This window comes from Thalassophryne amazonica, unplaced genomic scaffold (assembly GCF_902500255.1).
Source record: "Thalassophryne amazonica unplaced genomic scaffold, fThaAma1.1, whole genome shotgun sequence".
NCBI lineage: Eukaryota > Metazoa > Chordata > Actinopteri > Batrachoidiformes > Batrachoididae > Thalassophryne > Thalassophryne amazonica.
Window position 1 is genome coordinate 193,163 of NW_022986265.1, and position 15,368 is coordinate 208,530.

General features: G+C 42.8%; 1 protein-coding gene across 1 annotated transcript in view; it reads right to left on the minus strand.

Annotated features, from left to right (window-relative positions):
- Positions 1–7,550: 7,550 nt before the first annotated feature.
- The window catches only part of chtopa (chromatin target of PRMT1a), a 97,088-nt gene continuing 89,270 nt past the window's right edge, over positions 7,551–15,368 (minus strand). Inside the window, exon 6 of the mRNA XM_034165432.1 lies at positions 7,551–8,014. Within this exon, the coding sequence (XP_034021323.1) occupies positions 7,818–8,014 (197 nt within the window). The 3' untranslated portion in view covers positions 7,551–7,817. The remainder of the gene's footprint in view (positions 8,015–15,368) is intronic.

The window sequence follows — 15,368 nt, forward strand, 5'->3', positions numbered from 1 at the left end:
ATAACAGGTAAGTTAGGGTTTTAATTTACAGAACCTTTTTTGAAAATGTGAGGGACAGATTATTTTTGATGAAAAGAAGCTTCTCTGCTTTATTAGCTGTGAGCCTGTTTCTGTTTTTATCTACAATGTTATTGTGTGACACTGAGATAAACAGCCTCACTCTCGACACTTTTAAAAACTTTTAATTAAATGCATACCGGTAACATACACAAAAAACAATTTTTTTTTCCCCAAAGGTGGAACATGTACTATTGGAGGAACACAGCGTGCACACATCCACACCTGCACACACCATTGAGCGGTGTCTCTGCTCTACACGGAGGCAAAACAGAGTAATTTTAACATTATATACCTTTGTGGTTCATGGGATAATTTCATCACGTTCGGACAGAATCACCCGCTGACTGTGGTAAATGAGCCATTAATGAGGTGCAGTGACTCAACGTCTGGCCCAAAGTCTGGCCCGTGAAGGAGGAGTGGAGGATCCGAACGCAGCGCCACAGACATTCAACAAACGGATTACACCTGAAGCGGATCGAGGCGGTCTCCCATCAGTCTGAACACTCACAGAAAGGGCTGAAACTCACCAACCTGATGGACAACCTCCACCGCTGACACTGATCTGAGTTCTGAAGGAGGAACTGTGGAGCTAAGTGCTGAAGTCACGAAGGAACTTTTCCCAGCCACGACAAGGAATTAAATTATTTTCAGATGTTATTTTCCAAACTCAGGAGGCTTTATGTGGATGTTTCTTCAGGATCATGTGATGATGAATTCCACTGAAACAGGCAGTGGCAGCTTTACTTAATAGTTTTACTTAATAGTATGTGCCTACATGTAATCTGAATTATTAATTATTGAATTATTAAAACAACATTTCCACCAACTGACTCTGCGCATTTTGTTAGGACCAGGTCATCCTTGACCTCACCTGTGTGACCCCCTGGTCACTACCTGATCCCTGCGCGTCCATTGATGTGAAAAAAGGAAGCCAGTCTCAATTTATGATGTACATTGTCCTGGAGGATAGACCTCTTACGCGAGAATTTATTAACAAGTTATTATTCAAACAAACAGAGTAAAGATAAGTTTACCAGACACAGAATTCTGTGGATCCATTTGGCTGGCTCCTCCTCCTAACACAATTCTTAGCAAATCACCAGCAGGGAAGAGAGCAGAAACGACTGAAGACTCTCTGACTACACTACATTTTTATAATCAGAATTTGCTGGCTGTTGATTGGTCAGATCCCATCCATCTCCACAGTCCAACAGTGGTCTTCTCCCACGGTCCACCCACTGCACTGTCCTCGTCTCCTTTTCTTTTCCTTTATAGGCAAAGTCTCCACCACATCCTTTTCAGCTTGCTTAGGTCCTCCTTGTACCTGGCACTGCAATGACTTCACTCCTCACTCAGGGCCTCTTCCTCTGACTCCCAACTGGGCCTTTACCTTAAAAGGAACTACTGGACCCGTCTCTAGCTAATACCAAAACATCTGCACTTGTCAACAAACCCGCGGTTAACCACAGTATTCACAATGCATTCCTAATATGGAATAACACGCTGACCAACTGAAACGAAACACCTGTTTCAACCCCCGGCGCACAGACAGCTAACTGTATCATACCTTCAACAAGCTCCTTTTAACAGAAAAGCAAATGAACACTTCTAACAATAAACAGGTACGTTGAAGTAATAAAACACACTCATAATTGTGAAGTAATTATCCTTAGCTCAATAAAACATAAAGCATGATAAAATGACACAAATGGTTAATCCAGTTGTTCAAAATATATATTCCTTCAATTTCCACCGACAGAAGCACAGAACGTATCATTTCTCGTCTTGGGCGCTCACTCATCCGCCCCTTGAAGTACAGCGAAATGACCAATTGTGTATGTTGCTAAGCAGATTAATAAATATTTGGCCAACCAGCATTGCCAAATGTAATGGCTTGTGGCGCCCATGGGGCCAATTGTGTGTGGTTGCTAAGGAAATATAATAAATATTTGGCCAATCAGCATCGCCAAATTTAATGTCCTGGTTCACCTGTGGATCAAAGTACTGCTGTTTTTGGCGGAAACAGAAACCCCACCGACATTTGGGTTATATATATATATATATATATATATATATATATATATATATATATATATATATATATATATATATATATATATATATATATATATATATATTGTCTCCGTGTGTTTTGCTGAAGTAAGTTGAAGAACTTTGGGACTTTACGATGCTGCTCCTTCTGCTCGTTATGTCCTCGGAGGTTTTCAGATGTGGACTAATTTGTCTTTGATCCAGCTCCAGGTGAGCTGACGAGCTGTGAGGATTTATTCCCAAATGTTGCTCCTGGTGTCGAAATGAGGATGAAAATTTAAGATAAAACGAAAGAGTGGTGTTATTTGTTTGTTTTAGGGGGTCAAAGCTGTGATCTTTATTAGTACAGCGGACCAGTTATAACGGTTAGGGGAGGCCGGGGCTGTTTGTAACAGCGTTCAACGCTGCAGACGTGGCTTTTTGATTTCAGTTTACACGTCATGAGGATCAGCTCACAGAAGTGTAATATTCTTTGGAGTATTCCACAGTCAAAAACCAATGATTCGCTCAGTTTAAAAAAAAAAAAAAAAAAAACTAAAATAGCAATTTGCATGTTTGTTTTTTTTAGAAATTCTAACTCAGCCACCAGTTCACACAAGACACTTATAGTCAGACTAACTTAAGTTTAGCAAAGCAATTAAGTGGTTTTGTAAACTTAATTTGCTTTGTCCTCTACAGTTAATTTTAACCAATTTAAAGTTTTTGATGTTATTAGTTTGGTTATTCTAGCTTCTTTATTTTGCCTCCATTCCACTCAGTAATGTTCATGCAAAATATTACCTTAATTTTCTCCCTCTTTTTCAGAAGGTGGTGTGAACATTGTATGTTCATAATGTTCTTTTGTCAGTTGAGGAATTTTTCCATATTTTGAAAGGGTCTAAATTTGCTGATATTTTTTGTTAAGGTCAGTGTCACTGTGAACACCAGGATCTGTGTCTGAAGATAATGTCAGTTCAGTACAGTTTGTGTGTGTAATTGGTGTCAAATGGTGAAATGTTTCTTGCTCAAGAACTTGAGTGTTGTATTTGATCCTGTTCCTTTACAAGTATAAATGGGGCCTAATATAGCTGTAAATGGTTAACTTTATCTGTGAAACTGCTGATTTTGAGAAGGACATGAAATGATTGTGGAATTGTAGTAATTTTCCGACTGTTCATTTGAATGTCTGTACTGGACGAGGCAGGGAAATCTACTGCCACTGAAACAGGTAAGACTTATTTACTCTGCATGATGGACTGCAGCTTTCAGCCAATCAACGGACAACATTAAAGGATGTATTTGACTTACGAGTAAATCACACGAAAGCCTGTAAAAATCCACAAATTAGCCACATCACTGTTTAAGCCAGTGTTCAAAACGTATGAAACAAGTAGCGGCTTATAGTCCGGAAATTAGAGTGTGCACGTGAAAATCCCACAGAGGTCGATGTCACGCTGCTGTAAAGGGGTCGCGGCTCACGGAGTATCAGAGACGTTTTATGATTACAAGTAAATGAATACGGGATCAGGCCAATACCAGATACTGGTATCAAATCCATCTGCCTGCCCGGACAGTCTGCCAGGCCTTTTATTGTGCGCAGTCTAAGGCACACCTGTGCACTAATCATGGTGTCTAATCAGCATCTTGATATGGCACACCTGTGAGGTGGGATGGATTATCTCAGCGAAGGAGAAGTGCTCACTATCACAGATTTCGACTGGTTTGTGAACAATATTTGAGGGAAATGGTGATATTGTGTATGTGGAAAAAGTTTTAGATCTTTGAGTTTGTCTCATACAAAATGGGAGCAAAACCAAAAGTGTTGCGTTTATATTTTTGTTGAGTATATGTATATACACACACATATACACGTATATACATATACACGTATATACACACGTATATATATACATATGTATATACACATATATGTATATACATACATATGTATATACACATATATATACATACACATGTATATACATACACATGTATATACACATATATATACACACATATGTATATACATACACATGTATATACACATATATATACACACATATGTATATACATACACATGTATACACATATATATACACACATATGTATATACATACACACACGTATATACACATATATATACATACACACACGTATATACATACATATGTATATACATACACACACGTATATACACACACATATACACACGTATATATATATATGTATATACACACATATGTATATATATATACACACACGTATATATATGTATATACACACACATATATATATGTATATACACACACATATGTATATATATATACACACACATATGTATATATATATATATATATATATATATATATACACACACACACATATATATACTCAAAGATCTAAAACTTTTTCCACATACACAATATCACCATTTCCCTCAAATATTGTTCACAAACCAGTCTAAATCTGTGATAGTGAGCACTTCTCCTTTGCTGAGATAATCCATCCCACCTCACAGGTGTGCCATATCAAGATGCTGATTAGACACCATGATTAGTGCACAGGTGTGCCTTAGACTGCCCACAATAAAAGGCCACTCTGAAAGGTGCAGTTCTGTTTTATTGGGGGGGGGATACCAGTCAGTATCTGGTGTGACCACCATTTGCCTCATGCAGTGCAACACATCTCCTTTGCATAGAGTTGATCAGGTTGTTGTGGCCTGTGGAATGTTGGTCCACTCCTCTTCAATGGCTGTGCAAAGTTGCTGGATATTAGCAGGAACTGGTACACGCTGTCGTATACGCCGGTCCAGAGCATCCCAAACATGCTCAATGGGTGACATGTCCGGTGAGTATGCCGGCCATGCAAGAACTGGGACATTTTCAGCTTCCAAGAATTGTGTACAGATCCTTGCAACATGGGGCCGTGCATTATCCTGCTGCAACATGAGGTGATGTTCTTGGATGTATAGCACAACAATGGGCCTCAGGATCTCGTCACGGTATCTCTGTGCATTCAAAATGCCATCAGTAAAATGCACCTGTGTTCTTCGTCCATAACAGACGCCTGCCCATACCATAACCCCACCGCCACCATGGGCCACTCGATCCACAACATTGACATGAGAAAACTGCTCACCCACACGACGCCACACACGCTGTCTGCCATCTGCCCTGGACAGTGTGAACCGGGATTCATCCGTGAAGAGAACACCTCTCCAACGTGCCAAACGCCAGCGAATGTGAGCATTTGCCAACTCAAGTCAGTTACGACAACGAACTGGAGTCAGGTCAAGACCCCGATGAGAACGACGAGCATGCAGATGAGCTTCCCTGAGATGGTTTCTGACAGTTTGTGCAGAAATTCTTTGGTTATGCAAACCGATTGTTTCAGCAGCTGTCCGAGTGGCTGGTCTCAGACGATCTTGGAAGTGAACATGCTGGATGTGGAGGTCCTGGGCTGGTGTGGTTACACGTGGTCTGCAGTTGTGAGGCTGGTTGGATGTACTGCCAAATTCTCTGAAACGCCTTTGGAGACGGCTTATGGTAGAGAAATGAACATTCAATACATGAGCAACAGCTCTGGTTGACATTCCTGCTGTCAGCATGCCAATTGCACGCTCCCTCAAATCTTGCGACATCTGTGGCATTGTGCTGTGTGATAAAACTGCACCTTTCAGAGTGGCCTTTAATTGTGGGCAGTCTAAGGCACACCTGTGCACTAATCATGGTGTTTAATCAGCATCTTGATATGGCACACCTGTGAGGTGGGATGGATTATCTCAGCAAAGGAGAAGTGCTCACTATCACAGATTTAGACTGGTTTGTGAACAATATTTGAGGGAAATGGTGATATTGTGTATGTGGAAAAAGTTTTAGATCTTTGAGTTCATCTCATACAAAATGGGAGCAAAACCATAAGTGTTGTGTTTATATTTTTGTTGAGTGTATATATGTTAAAGATTTTATATATATATTTTTTTATCACTGTTAAACATTTGTTCCTTTGTCTTTGTTCTGATGAAATGTTATTGAGCTGTTTTGCACCTGTCTTAACGTAACCCTGAGAATGTACTTATTATTACACTGATAGCACAACTTGGTTTTTGTAGCCACTAACGACTGGGAGTGAAGAGATGGAGGTTATTTTGACCTTATGCTGTACAAATGCTTACTGTTTTAAACAGGACACTCCAAGCTTTTGCAGAACAGATGATAAGTGCAAACAGAGGAGCCTGCAAGAACGAGATGTGCTGACCTTCAAAGATATGATTAAACAAAAGGAACCGTTTCTCGACACAGCTGCAACCATTGGCATACGTGCCATGAGATGTTTTGTATTACGGGAGGAAACTTGTCATGCGAACCCCCCCCCCTTAGGACAAGTTTCACAATGTGGGTAGGTTTTCCTAATAAAAAGAGTGAGCATGCGCAGCAGTCCCCAGTGCTTTCAGTGGTACTACGTGTACGGACTGTCTGCACTCCTCGCGAGCTAAATTTGACTTTCTGTCTCACTGGTGTTTCTTGACTCTGTCTTGTTAAAGGTTTTAAGAATGTTTGGAGGAGAAAATACCCAACAATATATATATATATATATATATATATATATATATATATACACACACACACACACACGTGTATATATATATATATATACACACACACACACGTGTCTTCCAGAGACCAGGAAACATCAAACGTCATGACCAACCCATATTTAAATGGCGTGGGCGGGGCAAATGAAGCTTGAACACCCCAAAAATCTTACCGAGTTATTACAAGTTGGTCAATAAATCATGTTTTGGGGGCTGCACAGTGACAACTGATAACTTTGACTTGTTTTTCCTCAGTAACCGCAGATGAACAGGACTGAACGGATCAAGCTACCTGAAGTGCTAACACTGTTAGCACACAAGATCAAAGAAGACAAAACTTTACTTCATACAAATAGTGGTGGAGACGTTCAGATGATCCATGAGGACAATTAACTGCAGGACAAAGGATGTTATTTGATATTTGTAATAAAACACTCCAAATGACAGACAGCCCACAACAGCCTCAAGTGGTCAGTCCAGGAACTGAAACCTTTTCTTCTTCCTGTTGTGCCTCATTTAAGACCATCAAAGTTTTATTAGGACACAGAGCTTCAAAAGGATTTTCTAACAGAATGAGGCAGAAATCACACAACAATATCTGTCAGAGCGAGAAGACAAACACTGTTTCTGTTTTCTATCTGTGTGCTCTCTGAGCTCCGCCCCCTCGCCCAGTTGATCCGTTTTTGGTTTTGGTCCGACAGCCCTCGGGTGTCCAGCCTCAGTTAGTTCTTCTAAATCTCTTTTGTAGGGGAGTTTCAGGACTTCTGTCAGGTTGCTCGCATTGTGGATTATTAAGGTCATAAGAAAAACATTTTTTCCTGTGTGACATCACAAATACTTTAAGAACAGACAACTACAAAGAAGATAAAGTACTGAGTGGTTTATATACAAAACACAAAGACCACTTTGCTCCGAGAACTCAAATAATTTAGGAAGCTGCTCACAACAGAAGCTTCATCAGAACCGTGGAACAGGTTTCAGTTCTTGGGGATCATTTGAGATTTAAAAACATTTTTCAGCCCAGACAAAAAAAACAGAGAGAAAAAAAAAAAAGACAGAAGTGTCGACTGGTGATAGAAAACAGAATTTAAAACATTTTTCTGAGTCTGAACAGAAGCGCCGAAGCCACAGCTCACTCCATGCTGTCTGGATCGGCCTGGGCCATGTAGGCGTCCAGCTCAGCGTCCAGGTGACCTTTGGTCTTTGACATGTAGGCATCCAGTTGATTGTCCAGTTGTTCACGGGTCACAGCTGGCCGACCCCCTCCTCTCCCCCGGCCACGTCCACCTCGGCCAGGAAAGCCACCACGCCCACGCAGCCCGCCTCGACCTGTGAATAGCAGACAGATGTCCATGTGTTAAACATCTACCACAAAAGACAGAATTCTTCACGGCCAGAATGCCAGAGACAGGAGGTCCTCCACAAATCTGTACAGATGGACTGCTGACGCTTTCTGGCCTCGATCTGGGTTTGTATGTCCAACACGGTGACGAGATCCAGATCCAGAAAGGTCTACTGCGAACACATCAGATCCAAAGTGTGTCTGTGATTTAAATTAATCAATCAATAAGTTTTACACAAACACTAAGATAATCAATTACTTTGAACACTTCCACCAGGTTTCTTCTAACAGTGAATGATGAGTGAGTAACCAGAACAGGGCTGATATCAAGCAGGTTCAGGCCCAGGGTGAAGTCACAGCCCCCCCCCCCCCCCCCCCCCAAAACCACCCCAATCACAGGAGCACTAAAGTTGTTACAGAAATTTAAGGGGTCCAAGCACCTTTCACCTACTGGAACCCATCTTCAACCGCTTTTCCGGGTTCGGGTCACGGGGGCAACAGCTCCAGCAGGGGACCCCAGACTTCCCTTTCCCGTGCCAAATTGATCACCTCTGACTGGGGGATCCTGAGGTGTTCCCATGCCAGTGTGGCTATATATGTAATCTCTCCACCTCGTCCTGGGTCTTCCCTGGGGTCTCATTCCAGATGGAAGTGCCTGGAACACCTCCCTAGGGAGGCGCGCAGGGGGCATCCTTACCAGATGCCCGAAGCACCTCAGCTGTCTCCTTTCAACACGAAGGAGCAGCGACTCGACTCCTCACGAATGACTGAACTTCTCACCCTATCTCTAAGGGAGACACCAGCCACCCTCCTGAGGAAGCCCATTTCAGCCGCTTGTACCCGCGATCTAGTTCTTTCAGTCTTAACCCAACCCTCATGACCATAGGTGAGAGTAGAAATGAAGATTGACCAGTAGATCGAGAGCTTCACCTTTTGCGTCAGCTCCGTTTTCATCACAACAGTACAGTAGAGTAAATGTAACACCGTTCCTGCTGCACCGTTTCTCTGGCCAATCTCATGCTCCATCATCCCCTCACTCATGAACAAAATCCCTAAGTACTTGAACTCCTTAACTTAGGGCAAGACCTCATTCCCTACCTGGAGTAGGCAATCCATCAGTTTCCTGCTGAGAACCATGGCCTCAGACTTAGAGGTGCTGATCCTCATCCCAGCTGCTTCACACTCGGCTGTGAACTGATCCAGTGAGTGTTGGAGGTCAACGGCCGATGATGCCAACAGGACCACATCATCTGCAAAAAGCAGTGATCAGACCCTGAGCCCACCAAACTGGAAACCCTTGTAGAAGAATTTTTAGGTCCATATTTGAACTGTGATGAACTATCAAGTGTCCTGATCCGAACTGTATGTCCTCTGGTTGAACTAGCAGGTGTTCAACCCAAAAAAAAGGGCTCTATTAGTCATTCAGTCTGTCAGGGGCTTTCCAAGGCCTTTTAGGTGCTTTCCCGCAGGCCACGTGCAGGGGCCTCAGGCCAGCTGCACGTGTGGCTGAGGCCACGTGCGGAGGGGGCCTCAGGCCAGCTGCACATGTGGCTGAAGGTCTTTTAAAAAAATCAGTTGTAAATCCTTCACGTTTTAATGGGAGCGTTTGTCACATTGAAATAATGGCCTAACACCTGCTTAGGGTTCACTAGAGGACGCTTCCAATAGAAAACCATGTCTTAGGAATGAAATAAATAAAAAAGTTGAAGGAGGAGCGATGCCCGCGGGTCTCCAATAAATAGATGAGCGCGGTTGTCATATTCAGTCTCTCTAGAGGACTCAGTTTGTCTAAGCTTTGTGTCGAAGGCTTAAATAAACTTAAAAACTCTGTGCATTTTATCTTGCTTAAGGCTGAATTATTCTAAAGTGTTGTGTCCTTTTTCTAGCATATCACTTGCAATTAGTTTGTGTTATCTAAAAGACGACATCCTGAGAAGACCAAAAAGACGAGCCGCGACAGAACTTGGCGAGCCAGCTTCAGGAGGGTCCAGGGGCATTCCGGCAGCCTGGGCAGTCCAGCTCATCCCTCCAGACCGTAAATAACAGTGATCACGACTAAAAGGTAAGCAGAAACCTTTTATAACTTCTGCACGATCTGGAGGAGTGAGTCGGGATTTCCGCCCAAGTTGACAGGTGATATTTTTAATTGCCTCTTACCCAAAAGAACCTGGACTAAGAAAATTGATAAGAGACTAAAAAAGATAAGATTGAAAATTATCAGGCCTTGTAGATAAAATGCTCAGAAGGTGTGTGTGTTCCCGGGAAAAAGAATGTCTGTGTGAGTGAAAGGTCAGGAATGTTCATGAACTCTGGTGCGGAAAGAGTGCGTGAAGAACTAACCTGGATGCTTGGAGAATAATTGGTGTTGAAATTCGTTACTAACGTGCCGGCTGATAGCATGCGTTGTAGGGGTTAATTTAGGGGAGTATACTGACAAATAGATACAAGGTAATACAAGGTTATTTAAGAGTTTAACAGAGACTGAAGTGAAATAAGTGAGAAAAAGAGTTTTAACAAGAGAATACGTGCAGAGAAAGCACAAGATAAGCGCCTGAGGGGGCACAGTAGAAATACTGTACGTGATAAAGAGATTTAAAAGTGCAAAGTGGAGGATGTAAAAGAGCTCAATAAAGGACGTCATTTTTTAAGAAAAGAGAAAAACTATAAAAAATAAAATAAATGAAGAGTTAGTGCAGAATACATGAGAATTAATGAAGCAGAAAATAGTGCAGTAAGGCACCAGATACACGCTTGTGGGGCGTGGGAGAAGAATAAGTAATTAAGTACACAGTAATATGAGTTTTTTTATAAGAAAAGAAAAAGAGAATATTTTCAGTGCAAAGGCACATTAAGCTCACGAGGAGCTCAGTAAGTGAAAAAAAGGTAGAAGAAAGTGCAGAAAGGCACAGGATACGCACGCGAGGCGTGGTAAGGCGTAGAAATAAATGAAATATTGTATGCTCAGAAAGGAGCTGGTGAAAAATAATATATTAAGCACAGGATACGCACGCGAGGCGCGGTAAGGCGTAGAAGTAAATGAAATATTGTACGCTCAAAGAGGGCTTGTAAAAAAGTAATATATGAAGTTGCTGACAGCGCCGGAGAAGCTGTCTAATGTGAAGAAGAGATACATGCTTAAACAGAACACATTGGTGTTAAGTGAATAAAAAGGTTGTTTAAAGCCGCGGAGTGAAAAGTGGCAGAAGTCTAGATAGGGATATATAGAAAGTTGTTTTTAATAATTTTTGTGTATAAAGCTGTTGAAAATTGTGTGTGGGAGAATGGAGAGTAAGCGGGGAGGTGCAAGCAAAAAGCTGTGAGGGCTTGCAAGCTGGCTGACATACAAGATTAATGTGAAAGAGTACGAGGGGGAGGTATTTAGACCCAACAGGAGGACTTGGGAGGTGCATGACAGGCAGAGAGGAAAGTGTGAAACAGAGACAGTGAAGAAAAAGACAGGAGAAGAGTGCTATGTAAATATATTATTTCAAAGAAAGAAAACTAATAAACAAATATAGCAGAAAAAGACTAGAAGCAGAAAGTTAAAAAAATTAGAAGGAAAATAGAAAGTCGGGAGCAAAGACATTAGGAAGTGTTAGGGTTGTAAGAGGATTAAATAAATAAAATTGGTTATAAATCAAAAGAGATAAAGCTTAGATTATAGTGAAAAAGCTGACAGACTGATCAATGCTTGGGACAGTCATTGATGGGAGACTTAAGTGATGATGAAATAATACTCCCAGAACATTACTTGACTGACGGAGACATCGAAACCCAGGGAATCAGGACACATTTTTGGCTGGAAAGGACCTATTTTGACAGGGTAGGAGCAGAACATTGGCAGGTACGAACAAGAGATCAATCAGAAATTATGGCAGCTTACTAAGGTAATCAATCAGAAGCAAAAGAAAGAACAATTCCCTCTAATAATTGGGAGCTGCTGATAAGCGTCTGTGGCATCAGGGTTTTAACCCCGTGGCTGGAGCTGCTTTGTGCTGACCCTAATAAAGAACTTAGCATACCATTAAAATCATTTAGTAACCACTACCAACCGATCCAGGTGAAGAACTGTTTCCTAGGTTGACTCTGACTGTTGGTCCCAAGGAAGGTTCGGTGGGAAACAGGTAAATTTTCATATTAGTTAAAGAAAAAGAAGACGGGCATAACAGTTGGAAATTTAATCCTTTAAGGGTTTAAAATACCAAAACAGGTGTTACAGCCAGCAAGTTATTGGTCTGGATCAGGACAGCCCAGCGGGACTACCAGAACACCATAGAAACACCTCACATAGCGTTTGTCAGGGTTACATGGGTAACTCTCAAGGTCAAGGTCGGGAAAGTACCCCGCTAGACTTAGTACTAAGAAAATATCCAGGAAAACGCACTAAGGCCAACCAATGTATGAGAAAGTGGCACAAAAGGTCACATGGGGGCAGGCAATGGCCTTTGGAGGGATCATTTGATCCGGTGACTGTGTGAAGCAGTTGCGGTAGAAATACAGAAAAAGAAATTAAAGATCAGCAGAAGAACGTAAAAACAACAAAAAACGCACTGAAGAAAAAGAAGTTTTGGCCTTGTTCAAGCAGGAAGCACAGAGGCTACAGCAGAAAAGAGAAAAAATGACAGAGGAAAGATCCAAGAGACTAAAGCCAGTGCACCGAGCTGGGAAGCAGAGCCACCCCATATAAACGTCATGATATGGGAAAGACAGCTGGACAATTTGTATTAGGAACTCGTGAAGAGGACCAAGGCATGGATGTGGGGGCAAATTCACACTGACACTAAAAGCTCGAGAGCCACAAGGAGACAGGTCCTCAGTCTGTCAAATGGATCATACAAGGTCTCCAAGTCCGAAAGTAAGTGGTCGCACACCACGACCAGCAGGGGGGGGCCACAAATAACAGTGACACAGAGGGCAGACAAGGATAAAGAGAGAGACCTGAAGGCTCCGCCTGCACATCGAGGTCCACTGAAAACCGTCCCCTCCCACCATAAGTCAGCCGACTGGACCTTCACAGGCTATAGAGGCTCCGAAGAGTGGCACAAGAGCTTCTGTGACACACTGGATCTGGCCAGAAGAGATAATGAAGAACTAGCTGAGCAACTTCGGCTAGCGAAGGAAAGAATACAAAGACATAGGGACGCCGAGGAAAGAAGAATATTACAACAATCGACGCCCAATCAAGGGAATCACATTATAGAGCCACCCACCCGAAAAATTTCTGGTGAGATCATCATTGAGACTGCAAAAGAGGCCAGACTCAGGCAAAGACAACAATGTGTAGCCAAAGACATAGCGGCTTTAGAACAGAATATAACCGACTGGATGGACTGCCTGGAACCAGTCAGTCGCACTCGATCTGGAAGACAGTATGGAGCCCGCACAGAAGAAGAGGAGGACGAAGACCTCATATGCCCATTGGTGGTTAGAAATGGTCATCATGTGTTATACCCATGGAGCTGAACAGACATGGTGGGGCTGGCCAACAGACTGCCAGACATCACCCAAGGAGCTGGGAGATGGATAACTGCCTTAGAAGAAGGCACTGCAGGGGTAACCTTGTCTTTAGGTGACATAAAAGCCTTGCTAATGCATGTCATGGGAAAACATGACACTGAAGAATTAGCAGGAAAGGTGGACTAACACAAATGATGGGCACTAATCAACATGATGAAGTCCCCTTTAATCGCTATAGAAACTCCATGTGGGAAGGACTGAGAAGAAAGTACCCTGAGGTCTTGGATCCCTCTAAATTGGATGATGAGGAGTGGACACCTGAAGAGTGCCCAAAGAAGTTCCTGCACCGATTCCAGAAGAGATGGGCGGGGGGGAAACAGGAAATGCATGGAACCATTCTCCAGCAACTGAAATCCTGTTTAAAATAACTGTAAAAAAGGCTCTACCAGATGAGGTTCAGAAAGCCCTAGATGGAGTCGTGGGACTATCAAAAATGAATTGGGCTTTATACTCTGAGCATATTTGTCACCATCTTGAAATCTACAAGAAAGAAAAACAAAAAGAAGAAGATGCAGCAAAATCCTGACGAAAAAATGGTGCAGATGCAGTTGGGAGAGCTAACCAAAGTCAAGAAAGAAAAAACAAAGACCCAGGCACCAATGATGACCCCTGTTCCTTCTGAGTCGGCAAGCCTAGGCCCTACGGCAAACACTGCTGCCACCATACAGGCACCTGTGTAACAGCCACACAGAGCCCCCAAGGAGCAGCAGGGAGCACTGCTGCAGGAGAAGTCTCGGCACCAGTGGAGCATCACTATCACTACCATAGCACTGGCCACCCGGAAATGGACCCACCTACAGTCAGGGGTGGAGAGGAGAGTCACGGAACTTTCAAGGTCAAAGAGGAGGGTGGCGAAGAGGATCTCGCCAACCTTCATTTGGAAGCAGATTCCAAAACTCAGCTCCCAGGAACAGTCAAGCGGGACCGCCTATGGGACCAACACCCCCAATAGGGGATCAACCCTCTAATGAGTGTTGGAGCTGTGGACAACCTGGACATCGAATGAGAAATGTCCGGCCCGACCTTGGGTTGGACCCTCTGCCTATTGGCAATAGGGAGGCCTAGAGAAGACAGAGGGGGAAACGGTGGCATTGGCTATTTCGATGATACCTAAGGAAGAGCCAACCGTCACTGTTAATATACAAAACAGAGATTTCCCGTTCATTGGTGGATACAGGGGCAACATACTCTTGCATAGGGAAAATGGGCGCTCATCTCCCCCTCTCTGGGTCTGTAATTAAGACCATCGGCTTCTCTGGGAAGACTCAATAATACCTTTCACACGCCCACTTCCTGTAACGATTGCAGGAAAAACAATTGAAGCACCCCTGTTATACTCACAAAATACACCTGTGAATTTGCTGGGAATGAGACATTTTATGTAAGCTACAAACCCAGATAGTGTGTACCCATCAAGGACTGCAAATACACTTTCCTGACGAAGCACTCGCCCACATTATGCTGCTTATGGACATGGAAAACAAGGTCCGACCTGTGCAACCCATGGTATACTGGCTGAAGTTACAACCAGAAAATTCAAATCTTCAACTGCAATGGGAAAAATGGAAGCCCCTGGGCCGAACAACACTATGAAGCAGTATATACACCTAGTTTACCTTTACATGTCACCCTGATGTTCGATGCCAAACAAGAACAAAACTGACTATGCATGCTGCTGGGATGTAGTGATGAATCACGGCTGTTCACATAACCAACCACAGAAATTTATTTAGGCCCCCAAGGGGCCGCAGCTTCTGTCAAGCTAACTTCAGCTGAACAACATGGTATCAAGTGCCGGAATGCCATGCCTCATGTGACCCTTTA